Below are 22,332 nucleotides of genomic sequence, written 5' to 3' on the forward strand. Positions count from 1 at the left end.
AATTTGAGTAGACATTTGTTTTGCTGCATTCCATGGCCTGCTTTCTAATAATTATTTTTTTCGTATTATATCCATAGTGAATATATAATATAAAATAGGTCTGATTTTTGATATAAGCATTATTAATACTTACCTTTTAGTGATATTAGGTAATATTTTTAAAAATGGTAAATTTTGTTTTCAAAAGTAGTGAATTTTAAAAAATTCCAAAATAATTAGTATAAAAAAATTTAAATTTAAGGGTATAAAATATTCTTTGGCCTATATTTTAGGTTAGGAACAAGATATCGAGTTGCGGTTTTCGCAAGATTATTTACACATCATTTAGCTATTTTTCTATGAAAAAAAAATCATATCAACGCATTTAAGTTTTTTGAGAAAATTAGTCATTTGTGTCAGAAAGCCGAAAAAAGCCCTCTAGCGGCGAGATGTAAAACTAAAAAAACATGAAATATAATAATATTCGTAGCTTAATAATAGCTCTTTTCAACTAGCCCAAGTATGATAAAATCGGCTAAGGCGTTTTTAGTACCCTTAAGGGTTAACACCCCCCACCACTTTATTTTTAGAGATACAGCAAAACTATTCAAATAAAAAAGGTTCGGATTAGTCTCTACTTTAATAATCAGCTATTTTTTTGTTAGGTTAATTCAGCAAAATTTACAGAAACATCAGTTTTTTAGAATCAAGATTGCAGTTGCGCCCCCTAGCGGCCATTTTAAAAACTTGAAAATATTTTCCAGGTCATTCTCTTGGCCATTTTAGTCATAAATGTTTTATCGCAAGCTTCTACGATGAATAGTTTCCCAGATACAGTACCTCGCATTCTTATTTGGCCACCCTGTATATTCCTATTATTTTCCTAAATCGGCAATAGGGATTTCTAAGTAAAAAGTAATAAAATAACTTTTTGCAATGATTCATTATTGTAAAATTAAAGCTTCAAAACAAAAAGATGAAATAAATTCATAATTTTTAACAAATTATCTATAATTTAGTTTATCTGACTGCTAGGGCGCCTAATGTTGTTTATGATGTTTTCGCTGTGCTAATTACGCTATATTTTATGTAACCTCTCGGTAGGTATAAGAACAATTTTTTGATGTTCTAGCTGCCTCCTCAAAGTGACAAAAACTCTTGAATCTACAATCCATTCTCTACCAAAAGTAATATAATAGTCAGTTACCATGCCAAAGATTAAACATAAACATTGTCAAATTAAGATAAACTATTAATTTTATATGTTTTGAATATTCAGGCATTGCTGAAAATACTTTTGTTTGTTTAAAAAAATTGATCTAGTAGTGGTAGTAGTAGTAGAACATGTATAGAATTAAATATCTCAGCGGTAGTATTAGTAGGTTACATGTGAGAGTCTAAAAAAACGACACTAGTAATAGTAACTTGCACATATAAAATACTATTTTTTTAAAAATGCTTTTTTTGTAAAAACTTAACAAAATAATATTAAATTTCATTGTTTATAGGTTCAAGCGGTAGAGTCTGATTTATTATATGTTTAAATTAAAGAAAAAATTAATATAATAGACTCCAGTTAACGGGTAAAAACGTCCATAAGGTTAAATAAAAGAATTCAATATATTAAATGTCGTATTTAATTAGCTTTACTATTAATTAACACCAATTTACAATAATTTATTACTAAGACCCTTGAAATATTCCTATGCTATTATATGTTTTACATTGCCAATATTCGTACCTTTTATTATTATAAGATAAGTAAATTGAGAAAAATGGTTAAGGAAAAACAATTAAATACCTAAACGCTCCGATTACGTATGACTTCTACCGCATGCGATCACAATGGGTTTACAAGTGTGAACTCAATGAATTTTACAAAATGTTTCAGGAAGTTCATTTTTTATGTTTGCCAATACGATTACGTAATTAAGCTAAGAAATTAAGTTATACGCAAAGAAACAAATATATATATATATAGTTTATAAGATTAAATGCTTAATTAAGAAAGTGGTTAATTAATGTGGTATTTGCACGTTCCTACACGCGGTACTGCATTCCTGGTTGGCCTTTGTGGTATTAAAGAGTCGAGTAATACCGCTATATAGCTATTATTAGTCTCGGGGAAAATTCCAGTTACATAGAGACCTTCGTGAAGCTGGTTTTAAGCCTCTGGATTGGGATGACCAAGTTGGAAGAAGCTTGATACCGCAGAAGATAGTGGAAAATGGATAGCTCTGATGGACAAGGGTTTCAAGCCTATGGTTTAGTTATTAACATAAAGACCTGTTTTCAGACAAAGACAATATATTGTGTTGGTATTCTTTTAGGGTAGGGAATCAATAGAGTCTCACCAAGCAGAATAAATTATGGCCAATATCACAAATGCTCAACATCAATAAACGTTACGCCACACCCAATTAACAAAATTAAGAATAAAATCCCACACAGGATGGTTAATTTACCTTAAAATAACTTAATTTTGCTTTGATTACCTCGCGTACCGATAAAAGCTAACCACGCCAACTAACAAGTAGACGCTTCGCGTCTACTTTAGTCCGTGGGGACCAGTAGAAATTTTAAAAATTTTTGTCAGTACTACAAAAAAAAAATCTCCAAAATTATCCAAGGAGTGCCCTAAACACGCAGTGGGGAAGAGACCTGCCGTATCCTCATAAGGCTCTGAGTTCAAACCTTAGCCTCGGCATGGTGCTCTACCCAACTTTTTCTTTTTTTAGTACTTGGAAAACATTAACATCTATAATAAATCCAAAAATCTCATCCATTATTCTCTAAGAGACCAACATACAAAATTGACGAAACACAAAGTCACGGTCTCACAACATGTAATTAAACGGGCTACACGTGTTTCGCTCTAGTTAGAGCATCATCAGGCCTTTAGAAGCCATCCACACACTTATGCTGTAACTGATGATGCTCTAACTAGAGCGAAACACGTGTAGCCCGTTTAATTACATGTTGTGAGACCGTGACTTTGTGTTTTTCTTTGTTTTTCGTCAATCTATAGTAAATACAGAGAGAAAAGGAAAGGTCTTATTATATATTATAATCAAAAATAAATTTCATTGAAATATTACTAACTTATTTCTGGGTATCATGCTTCAGAGAACCATGATGTGTTACAATACGCTCCGCTCTTTAATTTTAGTTTAGTAGAAAATATTCTCAAAACCTACATATATCAAAATTATGTCAGGGTTCTAAAATGAATCGGTAATAAAATCGTAAACCAGATCAACATTGGAAATAATTTAAAAAATTTGCTTTGGTCCGATTGAAAAAAGTACTATACTACCAAATAGTTACATCTATTCTGTAGCAATAAAAGTTATAAAATTCTGTCTATTATTAATTTTAATATTATAAAGTGTATCGTTTAACTCTTAGCCATTATTTATAATTTAATTGTTAATTATGCCTAAAAAAACGAATTAACAACTTTGGTATTGTTTGGAAGGTAAACAGCTTAATTCCTTTATGTAAAGCCACCTTAACATGTTTTTGCATAATTCTGACTCACGTTGGTTGCTATCGGGCTTAAGCCATAAAAATCGAAGAAAAAAAGAAGAAGACGAAGAGACTTTCACTTGTCATTTCAATGTCACTTTCCGGCCCACAAGCATAAACGCCACCGGCAACGGAAGTTCCCAAAATCCAAACAAATGTTGGAAGATATTTTTAAGTCTCCGCATCTTTCTTACTTTCCTATATGAAAATAAAATGTAAGTATCACAATTACACACATACAAGTTTTTTTTTTTAATTCAGTTTCATAATTACCAATTTTTAGTGAATAATCCTGAAATTTATGAAAATACATACATTTTAAGGTTATGTCATAATGTTTTGATTGTTATATTTGATTTTGTTTTTGTTATTTTAGTGGACTACACCAACAAAGGTTATGTGTTTTGCACCAGATTGAAAGCATCATAGCGAAAAACGGACCTGTCATATCTTTAAATTTTCAAAAGAGCCCCTGGAAAAAGAAAAATGAATATCTTTGCCAAGGAATAGGTACTAAGGTATTTTAACTAAATCTTTCATTTTTTTTAATACCTAAATGAGGTAATTTATAAATTTTGTTCCTTGTAGGCAAATGGATAAAAAACCTTCAGTCCATGCATTGGTATGTAATTGTTGACAAAAATACAATGAATGGCCTCACTACTTTTCCACATGCAAAGAGGTTAACCAAGGAGAAATTAAAGAAATTGTCAAAAACCTAGGTAAGTCTATACTTCCAACTTATTTTTATTTATTTCAAAGCTTGATTTTTTTTCAAGGTAAATACAGAATTGCTTAGTACAAACATATCTATACCCAGTACAAGTTCGTCCACTTCTTTGAAGCATGGTACTTCAAACAGAGACACTGTCAACAATTTTGTAGAAGGTGAGCCGGTGTCAAATTCCAGTAAGGGACATGATTTCAATTTTGCACCAACAGCAGAGCTAAAATTCATTTTGCCGCAAAAAACTGGAGGATGTGAAAGAAAAAAGTGCAGAAGTTAAAATTAAGTTTTTCATATGAGCACATAAAAAATAATCATGACAAAGTTCAGTTGTATACAGGTTTGACATGTAATAAATATTTTTGTAATCTTATTAAGTTAATTAGTTTTATATATTATTTAAATAATAATTGTATACTTCACATAGAATATGCAGAAATTATATGTACATATATAAATTTTTTTATTAAGATAAGGACAACATGTATTAAAGCATAAAACATAATATAAACACACACGTAATATCTTCATTAAAAATTATGATTGTATGTTATGTAGCATTAGAGCCTAAAAACATTAAGGAGAATAAAGGTCGTTATTGGCAAATGACAATATTATTTTCTCTATTTCCTACATTTTTGGTGAAGGGAATAGGCTCTGCCCTAAAAAGCCAGGTTAAACCAAGAGCAAAAAAGTTTAGGTCTCATGAGTGTAAGTAAAGTAAACCTTTCTATTAAAAAGGCCATCCAAGATAAAAAAAATATACTAAAAATATTAATGTTAATTCTTTAGCGACATCTAGGGTGGATATGCTGAATCAACTCATCAATTAATTCACTGTCGTACTGATGAAAGTTATGGCGTATTCACCAAAGTATGCAGATAATCGCTGATTTCAAAATAATTTTATTTGCGTTTTCAAATTATTCTTAAAATTCAAAACTTCTTTTTTTACCTTAAAGGCCATGCAAAACTTAGTAGAAAAGTTTATTAAGTAAATTTTCCACGATTTATACGTGCCACAAGATAAAGGGAAAAGAGGGTCCCATTTATTAGGGTATTGGGATAAGACAACTAGGTTTTTATGTCGATTTTTTTTATTTTCCATTTTTATTTTGAAAAGCAATTGTAATAAAATATAAAAAGAATTAACAGGAAAAGAATCGGTAATAAAAGAAACTATTAACGAATTGAATCGAAGCTATAGAAGCCGAGATATTAGTAAAAATGTGAGAAAAACAAAAGAAAACTGGTTTTTTCCCACGGTACAATTTTTTTTTTTTTAAATGATTATTGACAAATTTTAAAGTAAGGCCTAAACTAACAATTTCCAGTAAAAAAACTCAATAAAAAATAAATTTTTTTTTTGGTCGAAAATCGAAAGGGGTATACCCACGAAAAATTTCGAAAAAATGATTTTTATTTTTTTCTGAATTAACTGTGAGTCTGAGAACTTTTTGTTTCAAACAAAAGTTCTCGGGAATATTACGAGGTATCCGTATGTCAAAACGAATCGGTTCTAGCTATTATAGAATCGGAGAAAATTGCAAAAAACTGTAAAACATAAATATCGGATTATCAAGAGCCCTATGGAAAAATATCAATTTTTTATTTTTCTATCCTGCACTACTTCAGAGTACCTTTAAAAAAGGTTATTACCAATTTGACTCTAAAATGAACAGAAACCCTATTTCTTTGCAATTTTCGATTTTCGAACAAAATCCGGGGTCAAAATGACCATTTTTTCAAAATATGCTCTGAATTTAAAATTTCTTTTTTCTGGTTAAAGACCATTCAAAAACTAGTAAAAAAGCTTAATAGCAAAATTTTCCACGATTTAAATGAGTGCCACAATATAAAGAGAAAGATTAGGTCCCATAAGAATTCATGTTTGGGGATAAGAAAACCGGGTTTTTTCGTGGATTTTTTTGATTTTTCAGTTTTATTTTTGAGAGCCAATAGTAATAAAGTATTAAAAGAATTGACAGGAGAAGAATAAGAAATAAAAGAAACCATAAACGAATTGAATCGAAGCTATAGAAGCCGAGATATAAGTAAAAATGTGGGAAAAACAAAAGAAAACTTCCTTTTTCCCACCGTACAATTTTTTTTTCCTAAAATGATTAATGGCAAATTTTAAAGTAAACCCTAAACTAACAATTTCCAGTAAAAAAACTCAATAAAAAAAAAATTTTTTTTTGGTCGAAAATCGAAAGGGGTATACCCACGAAAAATTTCGAAAAAATGATTTTTATTTTTTTCTGAATTAACTGTGAGTCTGAGAACTTTTTGTTTCAAACAAAAGTTCTCGGGAATATTACGAGATATCCGTATGTCAAAACGAATCGGTTCTAGCTATCATAGAATCGGAGAAAATTGAAAAAAACTGTAAAACATAAATATCGAATTATCAAGAGCCCTATGGCAAAATTTTAATTTTTTATTTTCCTATCCTGTACTACTTTAGAGTACCTTTAAAAAAGATTATTACCGATTTGACTCTAAAATGAACGGAAAACCTATTTCTTTGCATTTTTCGATTTTCGAACAAAATCCGGGTCAAAATGACCATTTTTTCAAAACATGCTCCGAATTCAAAATTTCTTTTTTCTGGTTAAAGACCATTCAAAAACTAGTAAAAAAGCTTTATGACAAATTTTTCCACGATCCATACGAGTGCCACAATATAAATAGAAAGATTAGGTCCCATAAGAATTCATGTTTGGGGATAAGAAAACCGGGTTTTTTCGTGGATTTTTTTGATTTTTCAGTTTTATTTTTGAGAACCAATAGTAACTGGATATAAAAAGAATTGACAGGAGAAGAATAAGGAATAAAAGAAACCATAAACGAATTGAATCAAAGCTACAGAACCCGCGATACTATAGTAAAAATGTGGGAAAAACAAAAGAAAACTGGTTTTTTTCCCACCGTACAATTTTTTTTCCTAAAACGATTATTGGCATATTTTAAAGTAAGCCCTAAACTAACAATTTCCAGTAAAAAAGCCCAATAAAAAAATAATTTTTTTTTTGGTCGAAAATCGAAAGGGGTATACCCACGAAAAATTTCGAAAAAATGGTTTTTATTTTTTTATAAATAAACTATAACTCTGATAACTTTTTGTATTAAATAAAAGTTCTTGGGTATATTAAGAGGTATTCGCCTGTCAAAACGAATTAGTTCTAGCTATTATAGAATCGGAGAAAATTGAAAAAAACTGTAAAACATAAATATCGAATTATCAAGAGCCCTATGGCAAAATTTTAATTTTTTATTTTCCTATCCTGTACTACTTTAGAGTACCTTTAAAAAAGATTATTACCGATTTGACTCTAAAATGAACGGAAAACCTATTTCTTTGCATTTTTCGATTTTCGAACAAAATCCGGGTCAAAATGACCATTTTTTCAAAATATGCTCCGAATTCAAAATTTCTTTTTTCTGGTTAAAGACCATTCAAAAACTAGTGAAAAAGGTTTATGACAAATTTTTCCACGATTCATACGAGTGTCACAATCTAAAGAGGAAGATCAGGTCCCATAAGAAGCAATGTATTAGGATAGGAAAAAGTGGTTTGTTTCTTGTTTTTTTTTTTTTAATTTTTATTTTAAAAGGCAATTATAATAAAATAAAAAAAATTTAAAGAAAAAAAAAACGAATAAAAAAATTTATCAACTTATTGAATTGAAGCTATGAAAGCCGTGATCTCAATAATATAGTAAAAAAAATATAAAAATACACCTTTTTTTGACACCGCATCAATGTCTTTTTTTTCTAAATTGATAAACTATTAATATAAATTTATTACCAATTTAGCAACCCCCACTAAAAGAACCCTAACTAAAATAAAACTATTATTACTATTATTTTTTTTCCAGATATTTATACCTTGTCCTAACCTTTATGCTGCTATTACTATTATTATAAATATTATCTTTCTTGTCAATGTCCTTAAACCTTAAAACACCCTTTATAATATGATTAATATAATTATAAGTAATATTTTCCTTATAAATACCTTAAAACCTTAAAACCCCCCCGTATAATTCTATTTATATACTATTATTATCCTCATAAATGTTCCGTAATATCAATACCCTCTGTATATTTCAAATATATATTTCTTAATATTTATATTCATTTTATTTATCCTAGTAATTTATCAAGAAACCGCGTAAAATTGTCCCCATAATACTAATAATATTCATTAATAAAATAACTCATGACGTCACGAGACGAACACGACGCGTTTATAATTGTTGCCAGACATCCTCCATCCTTCTCTCAAACCGCTTTTCCTACTCTAACTCGTAGCGCAAACGGGGCCGAATTTGCCGCCACAATACCCCGAAAACCCCGCGCTTACGTCATCTGGCCATGTGCGACTCGATAATGACGTCGTCCGTATGCCTTTACATTGGGTCAATTTGGTGCTGGACCGCCACCGTTATTGTACCATGAGCTGGCTCCCTGTGTCTCGAGGGTATGACTGGTTGATTGGAACGGCTTATTTTTGGGGGTTTTTCTTAAATAACAGCTCGTTGCGGAAAAACGGTAACATTTGAAGAAAAACGGTTTTTAGTGGATTATAGCCAGATAGTGTCCGGTGATTTCAGAAAAAAAATGGTTTCCGTAGGTGTCATAGGTATGCCGGTATAAAGCGTCAAAGTTAAAAAAAGGTGTAGAGCAAAAACTGCTCTACGTAGAAGATTGTAGACTATGTCGAAAAATAGGATTTAAAAAGTTCTTAAAATGCTGAAAGTTTGAAATTTCTAGGTGCCGCCAATAAAGAGTTATTAAGAAAAGTAGAAAAAAACGGTCAAAAAAAGGCTCAAAAAGGGGTTTATATTTATTAACACAGCTCACCCCGTATAATACGTAGCACCATGAATAATACCTCTATTTAATCCTAAAGGATTAAGCTTTCAAACGGTGTTAACAAAAAAATTTAAAAAAATTTTTTAGAAGTAGAAAAAAATTTATTTCTCGAAAAATTCACTTTTTTTTTTCTCGAAAAAAAAATTTTTAAGTTTGAGCTCGTTTATCTCGGAAGGAGTTTCTTTTGGAAAAAAATAGTTTAGATAAAAAAGAAAGCTACATTTACGTAGAAAAGGGCTGTTTTATTCGCATTACCGGGAACATTACCGTTTAGGCCCCACGGCCGTTTAAGTCCGCGAGGTACCGCGCAAAAAGTTCAAAATTCATTCACAGAAAAATCCGACTTCTAAAGGGTTTATCTTAAAAAGCGCCCTTTAGGAGCTGCTTTATATAAAGGCCTTTAACGTCAATGAGTTTCAGAAAAATCGGCCCGGTCAGTTTTCCACAACGACTTAATCAAATTTTTTTCGTCAAAAAACCGTTTTTTGCCACGCCCACCCCTTCGGGGTGGGCGTGGCGAAAAAATTTTTCCACCGTTATATACTCTCATCCTTCCTACATATAACGGTAAAAATCGGAAAAAAAAATTCGGGATAGAACCAAAGTTATTAGCGTTTATGTGACGCAGGGTCCGAAAATCCTTCAATTTAGCTGGATGCGTTCTTACAATACGCGAAGCGTATTGTAACAAGACGGGTATTATTATTTTATTACACACCTATTATAATAATTGCATCACGTTGCTAAATGTTGTTTATCTAGATAATTGCTTAGATCCTTTTCTACTTTGTAATATTTAAATTTTATATAAATAATATACCATAATTATAATAGATAATTTTTGAGATCATTTTGCAAAAATAAATAAATCTTCAATAATTATAAATTCCAATTTTTTATAATCTTTAAGATGCATAAATGTTGTTTAACATGTAAAACCTTATTAGAATAATTACCAATTACTCGCTTAGGCAAATTTTCTAGTATAAAAGCACCATCGTTTTATACATAAAGTTAATCTTATCAACTCATCAACTTCATCAACTAACTACTACAAGGAATGTAGAATCAACCTTCATTTTCGAATCTGTTGATGGAAAAAAGTTATCCACTAAACTATTAGAGGTGATGTTAAAAAATTTGTTCAAGTAAGTATTTTTTTAATTTAAAATTTCAAAAATGTTTAGCCATTATTATTATTGAAAGTTAATATTTTTATTTTTGTAAATAAAAATTTTGATTTTTTTCCCATAAATTTGGAAAGAAGGATATTAAAATAGTACAGGGTAGAGTTCACCTCTACCTCTCTTACTCGCCCCGCAACGAAACAGTTGCACAAAAAGTGAAGGGCTTACCCGTAAAATATTTATGGGTGGCAGCTAGTGATGAAGAGGAGCTACAACTGTTCCTCAAGCCTATGCGGGAGTTTACAGAGGTAAACTTTTACCAAGCTGTGGAACTGGAAGAGGATGAACGTCACGCTTTAACGGACGGTAGAGATAAAGAGGAACCGAATAAAAAAAAATTAAAATTTTGGAAAACCGAACATTCCGAGACTCTACTACTACTACAGCTGGACCATCCCAATTAATTGAAATACCTGATGAAGATGTAGATGAGTTTGAGACGCAAAAATACTCTGTATTTGACTTAAATGAATATAAATAAAATATATTTTAAAATCAGTTTTTTTATTTTAAATGGTTGAGTTTCTAAAAATAATTTTTTATTGATCTAACTAGTAATCCTAAAGACTTGGCTGTCTATGATGGAGAAAAAATAAGCCATTTTGTGTTTAAGCCACCATTTGCATTGGATCAATTATCAAATGAAATTATTAAAGAAGCCAAATTGGCAATGATAAATCACCACTGCATTCCTTGGTATGAAGGATATGCCCCAGTTTATGAATTTTCTGAAATATTGAAAAATCTTGCAGGTAAAGAAAATATACATAGAATATATGTAAAAGGAAAAGATGTATGCAAATATGTAGAAAAGTATTCTGTAATAATGTAGGAGGTTAAGAAGTTTCAATTAAAAACGACTTGTCTAAAACATGACTAAAATCTAAGTATATTCAAAAATATAATAATTTAGTACAGAAGCACTCAAAATTGCTTAGCCTAAACTATTACACATAAGTCAACAATATAATTATTAAATAAGCATATTACCAAATTGGTTGACATACATAGCGCGTGAACTGGCATGAACCCTTACTAGGATATTGACTAATCTATAAATATAATAACATATCTAAGAATGTAGGTACCTACCGTATGATAATAAAATAAGAAATAAATACATTTGTTTTATTCTAAATATAATACATAACTTAATACTGTTATTACTATACTTATACTACACCTCCTACGAAAATTAAAAAAACAACAAAAAAAAGTTAACCCTACTTATCATAATACAATTTTGTTCTATTTTTGTGAACCTCTACTAACCTATTACCTATCTTAATTAACACATTGGGAGACTTTTCTTCCATTACAATATATGGGCCATTAAAAGTTGGATCTTTTTTATTCCCAGAATTATTTTTAAGTAAAATTTTGTCTCCTGCTTTAAAGTTTATAAGTTTTGTTTTCTTATCGAAATAAGTCTTTCGTTTTTCTTTTGAATGCACTAAATTATTTTAAGCATCGGACCAAGCATTTTGTAATCGGTATTTTAATTCAAGAGGGTAATCGTCAAATTTATAAAGCGGGTCAATTTTGTTAATAATATTTGATAATAAATTACATGTGTTTCCAAAAACTAATTCGTACGGGGTGTATCTTGTTTCAGTGTGTACACTGTTATTATAAGAAAAACACCAGAATTGAAGCCATGAACTCCAAGACTCTGAATTATTTCCTGTTTGTATTCTAAGATAAGCATTAAGATGTTTATGAGTGTTTTCTAAAGATCCCAGAGTTTCGTGATGATAAGCTGTTAAAGACAGCTGCTTAATTTTTAGAATTTTACATTTTACATTTTTACATTTTAGTTTCTTTTAGAGTTGAACATATAAATTCAGTACCTTGATCTGAAATTATACATTTTGGAATACCATAACGTAAAATAAAATTATTAACAAAACTTCGAGCTAAGGTTGTAGATTCCTTAGTTTTTAGAGGATAGCACTCTACAAACTTTGAAAGTTCACATTGCATTGTTAAAATATATTTATTACCCTCGTGATCCTCGTTTAATGGTTCTACAATATCTAAATAAATATTTTGGAATGCTGATGACGCAGTTGTTGTGATAGACATTGGTTGAATATTAGGCCTAGAATGTTTACAACGTTGACAGCTGTTACAACATCTAACAAATTCTTCAACATCCTTTTGCAAATTAGACCAAAAGTAATATTTTTTTTATATTATTATACATTCTGTTTATTCCCGCGTGACCTCCGGTTGGAAGAATATGAATGCCATTCATAATAATTCTTTTAGTTTCTAAATCGGTAATTTTTAGTCCTTTATTATACATATTTTAAAACCTATTTTCTTTATTTCTATTATATTTTCTGTTAAATCGTTTATTAATTGCACATTTTCTTTATTTTTTATAACAAGTAATTCCGGAATTCCATATTTTTTGCATATCTTATCAAGATCTCTCAACGATGTACTTTGTATGAGCGCCGATCGAGAATCTAAAGTGCAATTATTCTTTACAAAAATTATTTTTTCTTTTTCATTAATAATAAAATCGCCTAGCTGAAAATCAATTTTTCCATGCCTTTCAAAATCTTCATAACTTTTATGTAATGTAGAGCTTAATTTATATGAGTCTCTTGGACGCTTTAATAATTCCACAACTCCAGGGTGATCAAGCCTGTCGTCTACAGAACTATTAAAATCGTCCTCATCCTCAGCATTATTTATATTTTTACTTTGTTGTCTTGTTATAGCAAACATTGTACCTTCGACAGTTTTTGACATATTTTTTAATTCATCACAAGAAAGCTGTATCCGTGATAGGGCATCAGCGGCTACATTACTTTTACCTTTAATATATCTAATTTCAAAATCATATTCTTCTATAAGTAACCTAAATTTTGTAAGTCTACTCGACGACACCATTCCATACAGATAAACTAAAGGACGATGATCGGTATAAATAATAAATTTCCTACCATACAAATAACACGAAAAATGTTTTATACCAAAAACTATGGCCAATAGCTCTTTTTCAATGGTAGAATATTGTTTTTCTGCTTTATTTAATACCCTACTCGCATAGGCTATAGGCATATCATCATTATTGGAGAGAATCTCACCCACGCTATGACCAGAAGCATCAGTTTTTAAAACAAACGTATTATCTGAAGAAAAATTTGGATACTGCAAGATAGGAGGGCTAATTAAAGCAGTTTTTAATGCTTCGAAAGATTCCTGACACTCAGGTGTCCACTTGAATGGAACATTTTTCCTTGACAGCCAGTTTAAAGGTACAGCCATTTCAGCAAAATTTTTAATATATTTCCTATAGTAGTTGCTATAGATATAGATATAGACTGCTTTGATTTTTTCAGGGTCAGGTAACACTCCTTTTGAAGACACAATGTGACCGAAATACAGAAGCTCCTTCTTTAGAAATTCACATTTATTGGGATTGAGTTTTAAATTAACTTCTCTCTTTCGTTGAAGAACTTTTACCAAATTTATATTATGCTCATGGAAATTTTTACCGAAGACAATAAGGTCATCCAAATAAATGAAACATCTCTCATAATTTAATTCAGACATAGTTATGGTCATTGCTTTAGAGAAAGCGCTTGGGCTGATTTTTAGGCCCATAGGAAGACGAGTCATTTGATATTGACCTTTACTACCTACTGTAAAAGCTGTATATGGCCTACTAGCTTCATCTAGTTCTATTTGATGGTAGGCTTGTGGCATATCTAAATGTGAAAAATAAGTTGCACCAGATAAGGAGTCAGGAATATCAGTTATACAGGGTAAGGGCCATTTTTCATCCTGTAACTGCGAATTACAACCTCTATAATCTATAACCACCCTAAAACTTTTGTTCCCGTTATTATCGACTTTTTTTGGAACAAGCAGAAGAGGTGAAGACCACTTCTTCAGACCTAGCTTCTTCGATAACACCATCCTGTAGCATTTTATTAATTTGTTTATCTGTTTCTTGTTTTTGGGAAAATGGTAATCTATACTGTTTTTTGTATACAGGGGACGCATTTGGCTTTAGATGAATTTTTTGTTTATAAATATTAGTGGTTGTTAACGGATCGTTTTCTAAGAGGAAAACGTCAGAGTACTTAGCACATATTCTTTGTAAATCAAATTTTTCCTTTTTATTAAGATGTTCTAAATTAATTAATTTTAATAATTGTTCTACTCGACTAACAGACAAATTATCGCTATTTCCAAAATTGCATAAATCATAATTTTCGAGTAAATCAATTTTTGGTTTAAAATTCTTTAAAATGATATCTTGGTCGCGTACGTTAAGAAACTTAACAGGTATCATATTTGATTCGGGGCGAACTATTGCATTTCCTATAAAAATACCTTCGCTTGCTTCGTCTGCAAAAATTACATAATCTTTATTATTATTCTGGATATTAAAATATTTTATTATTTCTGTACGTTTTGGAATTAACGTCAATATTTCGTTCTCGCTTTGCATAGGTATTGTTATTTTTTTGTCATTATAGTAAAAAAAAAATGCAAATTTTTCAAAATCTATGTTAGCACAATATGTAAGGAAAAAATCTAAACCTACCACACCATGAATATTATTATTGTAATGTCCTTTTACAAGATACTTGTAAGCATTACACGGTTGGATGGCTTCTTCAAGTAATGAAACTATTTAGATTTACTTAACTGACATGATTTATTAGGTTCAACGTTACAGTCGAGAGTAATGAATAAATTGATGACATTTATCTGAGAATTGCGCGTTTCTTAACCTGCGCAATACATAGTTTTTATGATGGTGATTTCTATTTGCCACATAATGCTATTTTCCATTTGTTGCTTACATATATCACACTATTCCCCCCTTTTTTTTTAAAAAAACTTCATCCCCTGGAGAGAAAAATATGACATAAAAATTACATGTTTACCAAAATGCTATACACTTTTCTATAAATGTTTTATGTTTTATAATATACTTAAATCTACTCATAAATCTGACTGCAACTAAATGTACCTTAAACTTACTATATTATACTTATCTAACATACCTAATAAACTAAATTGATCCTTGTAGCAGTGTGTCTTATTCATCCTTACATTTAATAGTTGTTTTACTTAGAAGACGTTTTGAACGCCAAACATCAGGTGATCAATTAGGCTCTACATTTTTATTAGGAGTAATATTTGCATGGACAATAGGAGGATTTTCTTCGTCATCACTTAACAGAATTATTTCATCATTTGACTTTTGTTCTTCCCTGTCCAACCAATTTTCAGTAAGGATGTCTGATTCATTTTTAAGTGGAATGTGAGGACTTTTTGAAGTATGAATGTTTAACTTTTTGATTTGATTTAAGTGTCTTTTCCAATTTTTTTGTAAATCAGGTACCTCTACTAAATATGCACGCTTTCCTATTGCTTTTATAATTTTACCTTTAATATATGTAGGATGCGCTACATTCCTATAATATTTTACTAATACAATTTCTCCAATATTAAAGTTAATTTTGTCTTTTCCAGCCTTATAAAATTTTTGTTGCTCTTGAACCTTTTCAACTCTATTGCGTACCTCCCTGACATTTACTTCAACATTTTCACTATGTAAATCTGTGGTAGGCAAGACTGTTGAAAATCTAGTTCGCAGCTGTCTTCCAAACATTAAAACCGCTGGGCTAACTCCGGTTGTGACATGAAATGTATTTCGATAATCAAACAAAAATCTGCTTAATATTAAATTTGTATCATTGCTACTACATGATTCTAGAGTCTTTTTAAGCGCATTTTAACAATTTTTACAGAATTTTCCGCTGCGCTATTAAAGGAGGGAGTGTACGGAGAGCTTGTAAGATGTTGAATATAATTTTTAAAAAAAAAATGTTCTAGCTCTTCTGATACTAAAGATCTCCCATTATCTGAAACAACCGTGATAGGAAGGCCAAACCTTGCAAACAGGTTTCTTAACACTTGAATTGTGGAATATGAATTTATACTTGACATTTCAAAAACCTCTATCCATTTTGAAAAAGCATCCAGTACCACAAAGTAATTTTTTTTCTTCAAATCAAAATAATCAACATGAATTCTTTCCCACGGTCCTTTAGGCCATGGCCATGGAACAATTTGAGCTTTAGCAGGGTTATTTGAATATAACAAACAAGCTTTACAATTTTTTGTAATTTCTTCAATATTTTTATCTTTTAACTTTTTTGGGCCATCCCTTTAAAATAATTTTTTTAATTTTGGCCAGTAAACTATCACTTATAGTAGCCTCTTTGAGAGCTTCAAAACACAATTTAATATTCTGGCTAGAATCAAAAAAATTGCAGTATTCAAGATCAATTTCATCATCAGAAAAATAATAATTTGAATTTTTTAAAGGTAACCTAGACAACCAATCTGCTGAATTTTTATTACTAACAACATACTCTATTTCATATTTATAGCCAGATAAAATTATAGCCCATCTTCTTAAACGATTTGCAGAAAACTGTGGAATTTCTTTATTAGGAATAAAAATTGTTATAAGAGGTCTCATATCACTAACAAGAGTACATTTTTTATTATACAGGGTGTCATTGAAATGGTGTAAAAAAATTCGGGGGGTGATAGTACTCCTAAAAATTTTAAAAAAAGTTCCTATAACTATAGGGCGGAAAATGCATATTAAGGGAGTTAGGGGCACTGAAAGGGTAAATTTAAAAAACGGTTTTTTGAAATTGTAGGCTTAAAAAACGAGATAAAATTTCGAAAAAAAATCCTCTGCCATAAATTTTGACCCAAAATCAAATGGTGATACTGAAAAATAATTTGGAAAATCGGAAAGGGTAGTTTTTGCAAGGGTAGGGGGTTAATTCGTGAATAACTTTTTTTAGGTTATTTTTTTCGCAACGTGGGTTCATTTTTTAAAAACTACATACTTTTTCCTACAAAAAAGGTACTCTTGTTGCACATCGCCCAGAACGATGGTTTTCGAGAAAATTGAAGGCAAAAAGTTTGCTCTGATGGGTTGCTAACTGGTTAAACAACATAAACCTATGAAAGTTATGGGGTTTCAAAAGTAAACACGTAGTTATTAAATAATTATTTGAAAAATCTAAATTTTATGATTTTTAAAACATCTTATTGCTTTAAAAAACGAAATAAACCAAATACCAAAATTCCTTATTAAAATAATGCATTTCTTAATTCATTCATAGTAAATGTTCAAAGTGACCACCATTCATTTCAATGCAGACATCTGCTCTTCTTCTCCATGATCTGCGTACCCTGTGGAATATCCCTGGGGTTGGGTTGGAATGAATGAATGAATCAACTAATGAATCAAATAAGTATGCATTTAATAAGGAATTTTGGTAATTGGTTTATTTCGTTTTTTTAAAGCAATACGATGTTTTAAAAATCATGAAATTTAGATTTTTCAATTAATTATTTAATAACTACTTGTTTACTTTTGAAACCCCATAACTTTCATAAGTTTATGTTGTTTAACCAGTTAGCAGCCCATCAGAGCAAACTTTTTGCCTTCAATTTTCTCGAAAACCATCGTTCTGGGCGATGTGCAACAAGAGTACCTTTTTTGTAGGAAAAAGTATGTAGTTTTTAAAAAATGAACCCACGTTGCGAAAAAAATAACCTAAAAAAAGTTATTCACGAATTAACCCCCTACCCTTGCAAAAACTACCCTTTCCGATTTTCCAAATTATTTTTCAGTATCACCATTTGATTTTGGGTCAAAATTTATGGCAGAGGATTTTTTTTCGAAATTTTATCTCGTTTTTTAAGCCTACAATTTCAAAAAACCGTTTTTTAAATTTACCCTTTCAGTGCCCCTAACTCCCTTAATATGCATTTTCCACCCTATAGTTATAGGAACTTTTTTTAAAATTTTTAGGAGTACTATCACCCCCCGAATTTTTTTACACCATTTCAATGACACCCTGTAGAGATACTGCGAAAATTTTAAAACTCCAAAAATGATTGCTGGACCTTCGTTTTCAATCTGTGAATAACTACGTTCAGCTTTATTTAAAGTTCTCGATGCAAATGCTATAGGCTTATCTTCACCATTTGGAAATCTGTGGCTTAAAACAGCTCCTACACCTTCTTGAGAAGCATCTACGGTTAATCTTAGTTCTAAATCAGGATTAAAGTATACTAAAACTGTAGGAGAAGTTAAAATTACCTTGATTTTTTTTAAAGAATTTTCACAATCATCGTTCCATGCCCATGCTTCATTTTGTTGTAATAATTTATATAACGGATTTAAAATGTTCGACATATTTTTAACAAATCTACCATAAAAATTAACGCTACCAAGAAAGGCTAACATTTGTGGGCCTGGGAGCTTGTTCTATGGCAATGGTTTTATCTTTTGAGGTGTGCAGTCCTTCACTGTCAATAACAAACCCCAAATACTCGACACTTTTTTCAAAAAAAAAACACATTTATCAAAATTTAATTTAAAACCTGCCCCTTGTAAAATTGATAAGACCTTTTCTAAATTTTGCATATGATCTTTTCTATCTTTCCCTATTACCAAAATATCATCTTGGAATACCGCACAACCCTTAACTCCCATAAATAATGCGTCCATAATTTTTTGAAATTTAGCAGGAGCGCAAGCAACTCCAAAAGTTAACCTATTAAATTTAAACAACCCTAAATGAGTGGATACTGTTAATAATTTCTTACTGGCTTCATCTAATCCTATTTGCTAAAATGCTTGCGACAAATCCAGCTTTGTAAACTCCCTGCCTCCTTGTAGCTTGTAGGAACCTTGTAGGAACGCGATGTAACTGATTTAATTCTATGGTCAGACTCCTGCGGTGGGCAGAACCGAAAAATAAAACTTTGTTTATTACTTAAACACATTTTAAATAACTCATCAACCTTGGAAAGCATAAGCATGAAATTTCTTATATCAGGCCACAGTTTCTTGCCGAACGATTCTGATTTCGGTGATATCGAAAAGGCGTTGAAATATCAACAAAGGCTGTATATACCACAAGACTACATTAACGTTCTTAGTAATTCCAGAAAGAAGAGTCCATTTACAATACATCAAATGAATAAGAACAATTTTATCGCATCTGAAATATTAGAAAAAAATATAGTTAATAGAAAAAAAGACACTATTGGTGAAAAAATAAACTGGCTAGACATCAGAGAAATTAAAATAAAGAAAAACTCCCCATACAGCATATTTTTTAAATCCAGTCATGACCAAGATTCATATGTTGAGGTTGATATAAAACCAAAACAAAAGGGCAGACAAACAGACGTATTTAACACAATTAATTTGCCAGTACTTTATCCCAATGGAAAGCCGATATCAACCTCCAAACTTAATGACATCAGATCGGTTATGCATTTAATTCCTGAGGCAGATCAAGGATTTTATTTACACCTGAAGGTGAAGAAATTGTAGATGATATTGATGGGTACAACGGAGATTTGGATTTCGAATACCAAGAAGACTGAAATCACTACAAGTTAATATGTTCACTGTTTGCACTAATCTGAAAAGATAATTTTTTTTGAAAAGATATCATAGTTGCAAAAAATTTAATATAATTATATTTAGAGTAAATAAAAAAGATCTAAGTGTGAAAATCATGTATTTATTACAAGATTTAAAAATGCATTCTTGTGAAATAGATATTTTTACGAAGGAACCAGGCTTCTGGTAATATAATAGTATATGAGGCGTATAGAATCAAACCCCGCTAACTCCACTTTTGTCCAAAAATGATATTTTGATTTAATTTCACAGCTAATTTGCCAATGAATCTGGTCGCGTGAATCTTAACTTTCAAAACACGCTAAAAGAGGTCTAAAATATGGCAAAAACATCGCGTTTATTTTCAAAACCCGCTAACTCCCTGCACATGTTACAATCAAATCCCGCCAACTCCATTTTGACCAATGACGTTGCTCTATTAGATACGAGCACATGTTTATGTATCATTGCAACAGTTGATGTTTAGATTTCTATCGTGCAGGATCTGAGTTATTGCTTTTAGTAATTTTTATAAATAAGTTTTAAATATAAATATGGAAGAGTATAATAAACCCGTACAAAAATGTACACCGAACAAAGCCCGAAAATGTTTAGTAAACAAATCCAACCGAAAATCAGAGAAGCAAAAGATTGAGAGGTAAGTCCTATTGTGTAATTTTGGTAAAAATGTGTTTCTAAGTGTATTTTTATATACTCAAGTCAGGATCTTTTTGCAAGTAAGCGTTTTTTTGTCGAAAATCTAAACTAGGACATTTTTTAAAATTGTTAATTGCTACTTTGATAACTACAATTAGGGGCACATTAAAATTTGTTAAAATAAGAATGTATAAGTTTAATTTTGTATAATTTGTAAGTAAAATGAAAAGCCGGTTTGTTGTAATCTCAATAATATGTCACTTTCAACTTATTTTTAGATACAAGCCTAAAAGACCACCGGGTGTCCCAAGCTGTAATCATGCAACGAAGAGCTTCCGATGCAGCACTCTAACCAAATTTGACATATCTGATTTTCACTCAAAGTTTTATGCTACTCCTGCAAAAATTGATCAAGATAATTATATTGTGAAGTATACCAACGTTCAATTGCCAAAGCGGAAGCGCCCAAAGAATAGTTCGAGGCAAGTGAGAAACTTAAGTTACAATTACACTTACTTTTTTGTAAGGAATAGAAGCGGAAAAATAATTCCAGTTTGCAAACCTGCGTTTCTGAGTATACTGGATATTAATAAAGATAGAGTTTATGGAGTTTTAAAAAGACATTTTGAAAGTGGACAAATGGCACATGAAAACCGGGGTGGAGATCATAAAAGCAAGAAATATCAATGTAGGCGAGAGACAATTCAGTTCTTTTTGGAATCTTTCAAATGTCAGGACTCACATTATTGCAGGTCAAAGAGTTCTTGTCGTGTATATTTGCCGTCAGAACTAAACATCAGAAAACTGTACCAAATGTATTCAAATTCAGCACTTGACAATGTCAGTGTTAAAGAATCATTTTTTAGACGTGAATTTTGTACAAAATATAACATTGGCTTCGGTTCTCCGAGGACTGATGTATGTTCCACATGCATTCAGATAAGTGAAAAAATAAAGCAGGCGAGAGATGATCCTCCTAGAAAAGCTACACTGATGGCTGAAAAAACAGTGCATAAACTTAAGGCACGAGCTTTTTTTGCATTACTAAAGGAAGAAAAGCCTGAAATGATAACATTATCATTTGACTGCCAAAAGAATTTGCCAGTTCCAAAACTTCCAGACCAACAGGCATATTTTTCAAAGCAATATAACTTCTACAATTTTACTAATGTCTGTGGTAGTTCCAAGACCACGTTAACTTCAGAAAACGTGTTTTGTTATTGTTGGAATGAAACTGTTCGGCCGAAAAGCTCTAATGAAATTGCTAGTGCTGTTTTCCATCGGCTCATAAACATGAATTTGGAGGGTAAAACGCACATTAGACTTTTTGCTGATGGTTGTGGTGGCCAAAACAAAAACACCACCATGATGGGAATGTGTTCAAATTGGCTGGAATGTTATGCGCCACCAAATATTAAGAAACTTGAGATAATTTTTCCTGTAGTTGGACACAGTTTTATACCACCCGACAGGGTGTTTGGAAATATCGAGAAAGCTATAAGAAAAAAAGAGATAATTACGACCCCACAGCAATATATTGAACACATAAGACAATATGCCACAGTATTAAAAATGGGTGACGATGTCCCTGTTTTGGATTGGAAGAAGGAATCCCAAAATATACTAAAGCCACCTGGAGCATGGCACTTTAAATTTAATCCTTCGAAACGGTTTAAAATAACTCTTGACAAAAATCGAATTACGAAAGTTCAAGGTGAAGTAAACTACAGAACTGAATTAGGCAATCCTAGAAGTGTTACGAAGAAAAATAAGCAAATCAAATCAATGAATCCTCAACAACTTCCTGTGAACGTTCCTGTCAAACAAGATAAAATTATAGCAGTAAGTAAATTATTAGAATCACACTATGGCGAAAACTGGAGGCT

The 22,332-nt window shown here is 30.9% G+C and overlaps 1 protein-coding gene and 1 long non-coding RNA gene across 3 annotated transcripts in view; both read left to right on the forward strand.

The window, feature by feature from the left end:
• Window positions 1-10,706, forward strand: part of LOC126734660 (uncharacterized) — an 87,673-nt gene extending 76,967 nt beyond the window's left edge. Inside the window, exon 3 of the mRNA XM_050438360.1 lies at window positions 10,551-10,706. Within this exon, the coding sequence (XP_050294317.1) occupies window positions 10,551-10,706 (156 nt within the window). The remainder of the gene's footprint in view (window positions 1-10,550) is intronic.
• Window positions 2,513-4,663, forward strand: LOC126734137 (uncharacterized). 2 transcript variants are annotated; one of them, XR_007659988.1, is made up of 3 exons: window positions 2,513-4,025; window positions 4,096-4,229; window positions 4,287-4,663. It is a non-coding gene; the product is annotated as an uncharacterized LOC126734137 (long non-coding RNA). The 2 variants fall into 2 exon arrangements; XR_007659989.1 differs by having other exon boundaries at window positions 2,513-4,017.
• Window positions 10,707-22,332: the final 11,626 nt, after the last annotated feature.

Source organism: Anthonomus grandis, chromosome 3, assembly GCF_022605725.1.
Source record: "Anthonomus grandis grandis chromosome 3, icAntGran1.3, whole genome shotgun sequence".
Lineage (NCBI taxonomy): Eukaryota > Metazoa > Arthropoda > Insecta > Coleoptera > Curculionidae > Anthonomus > Anthonomus grandis.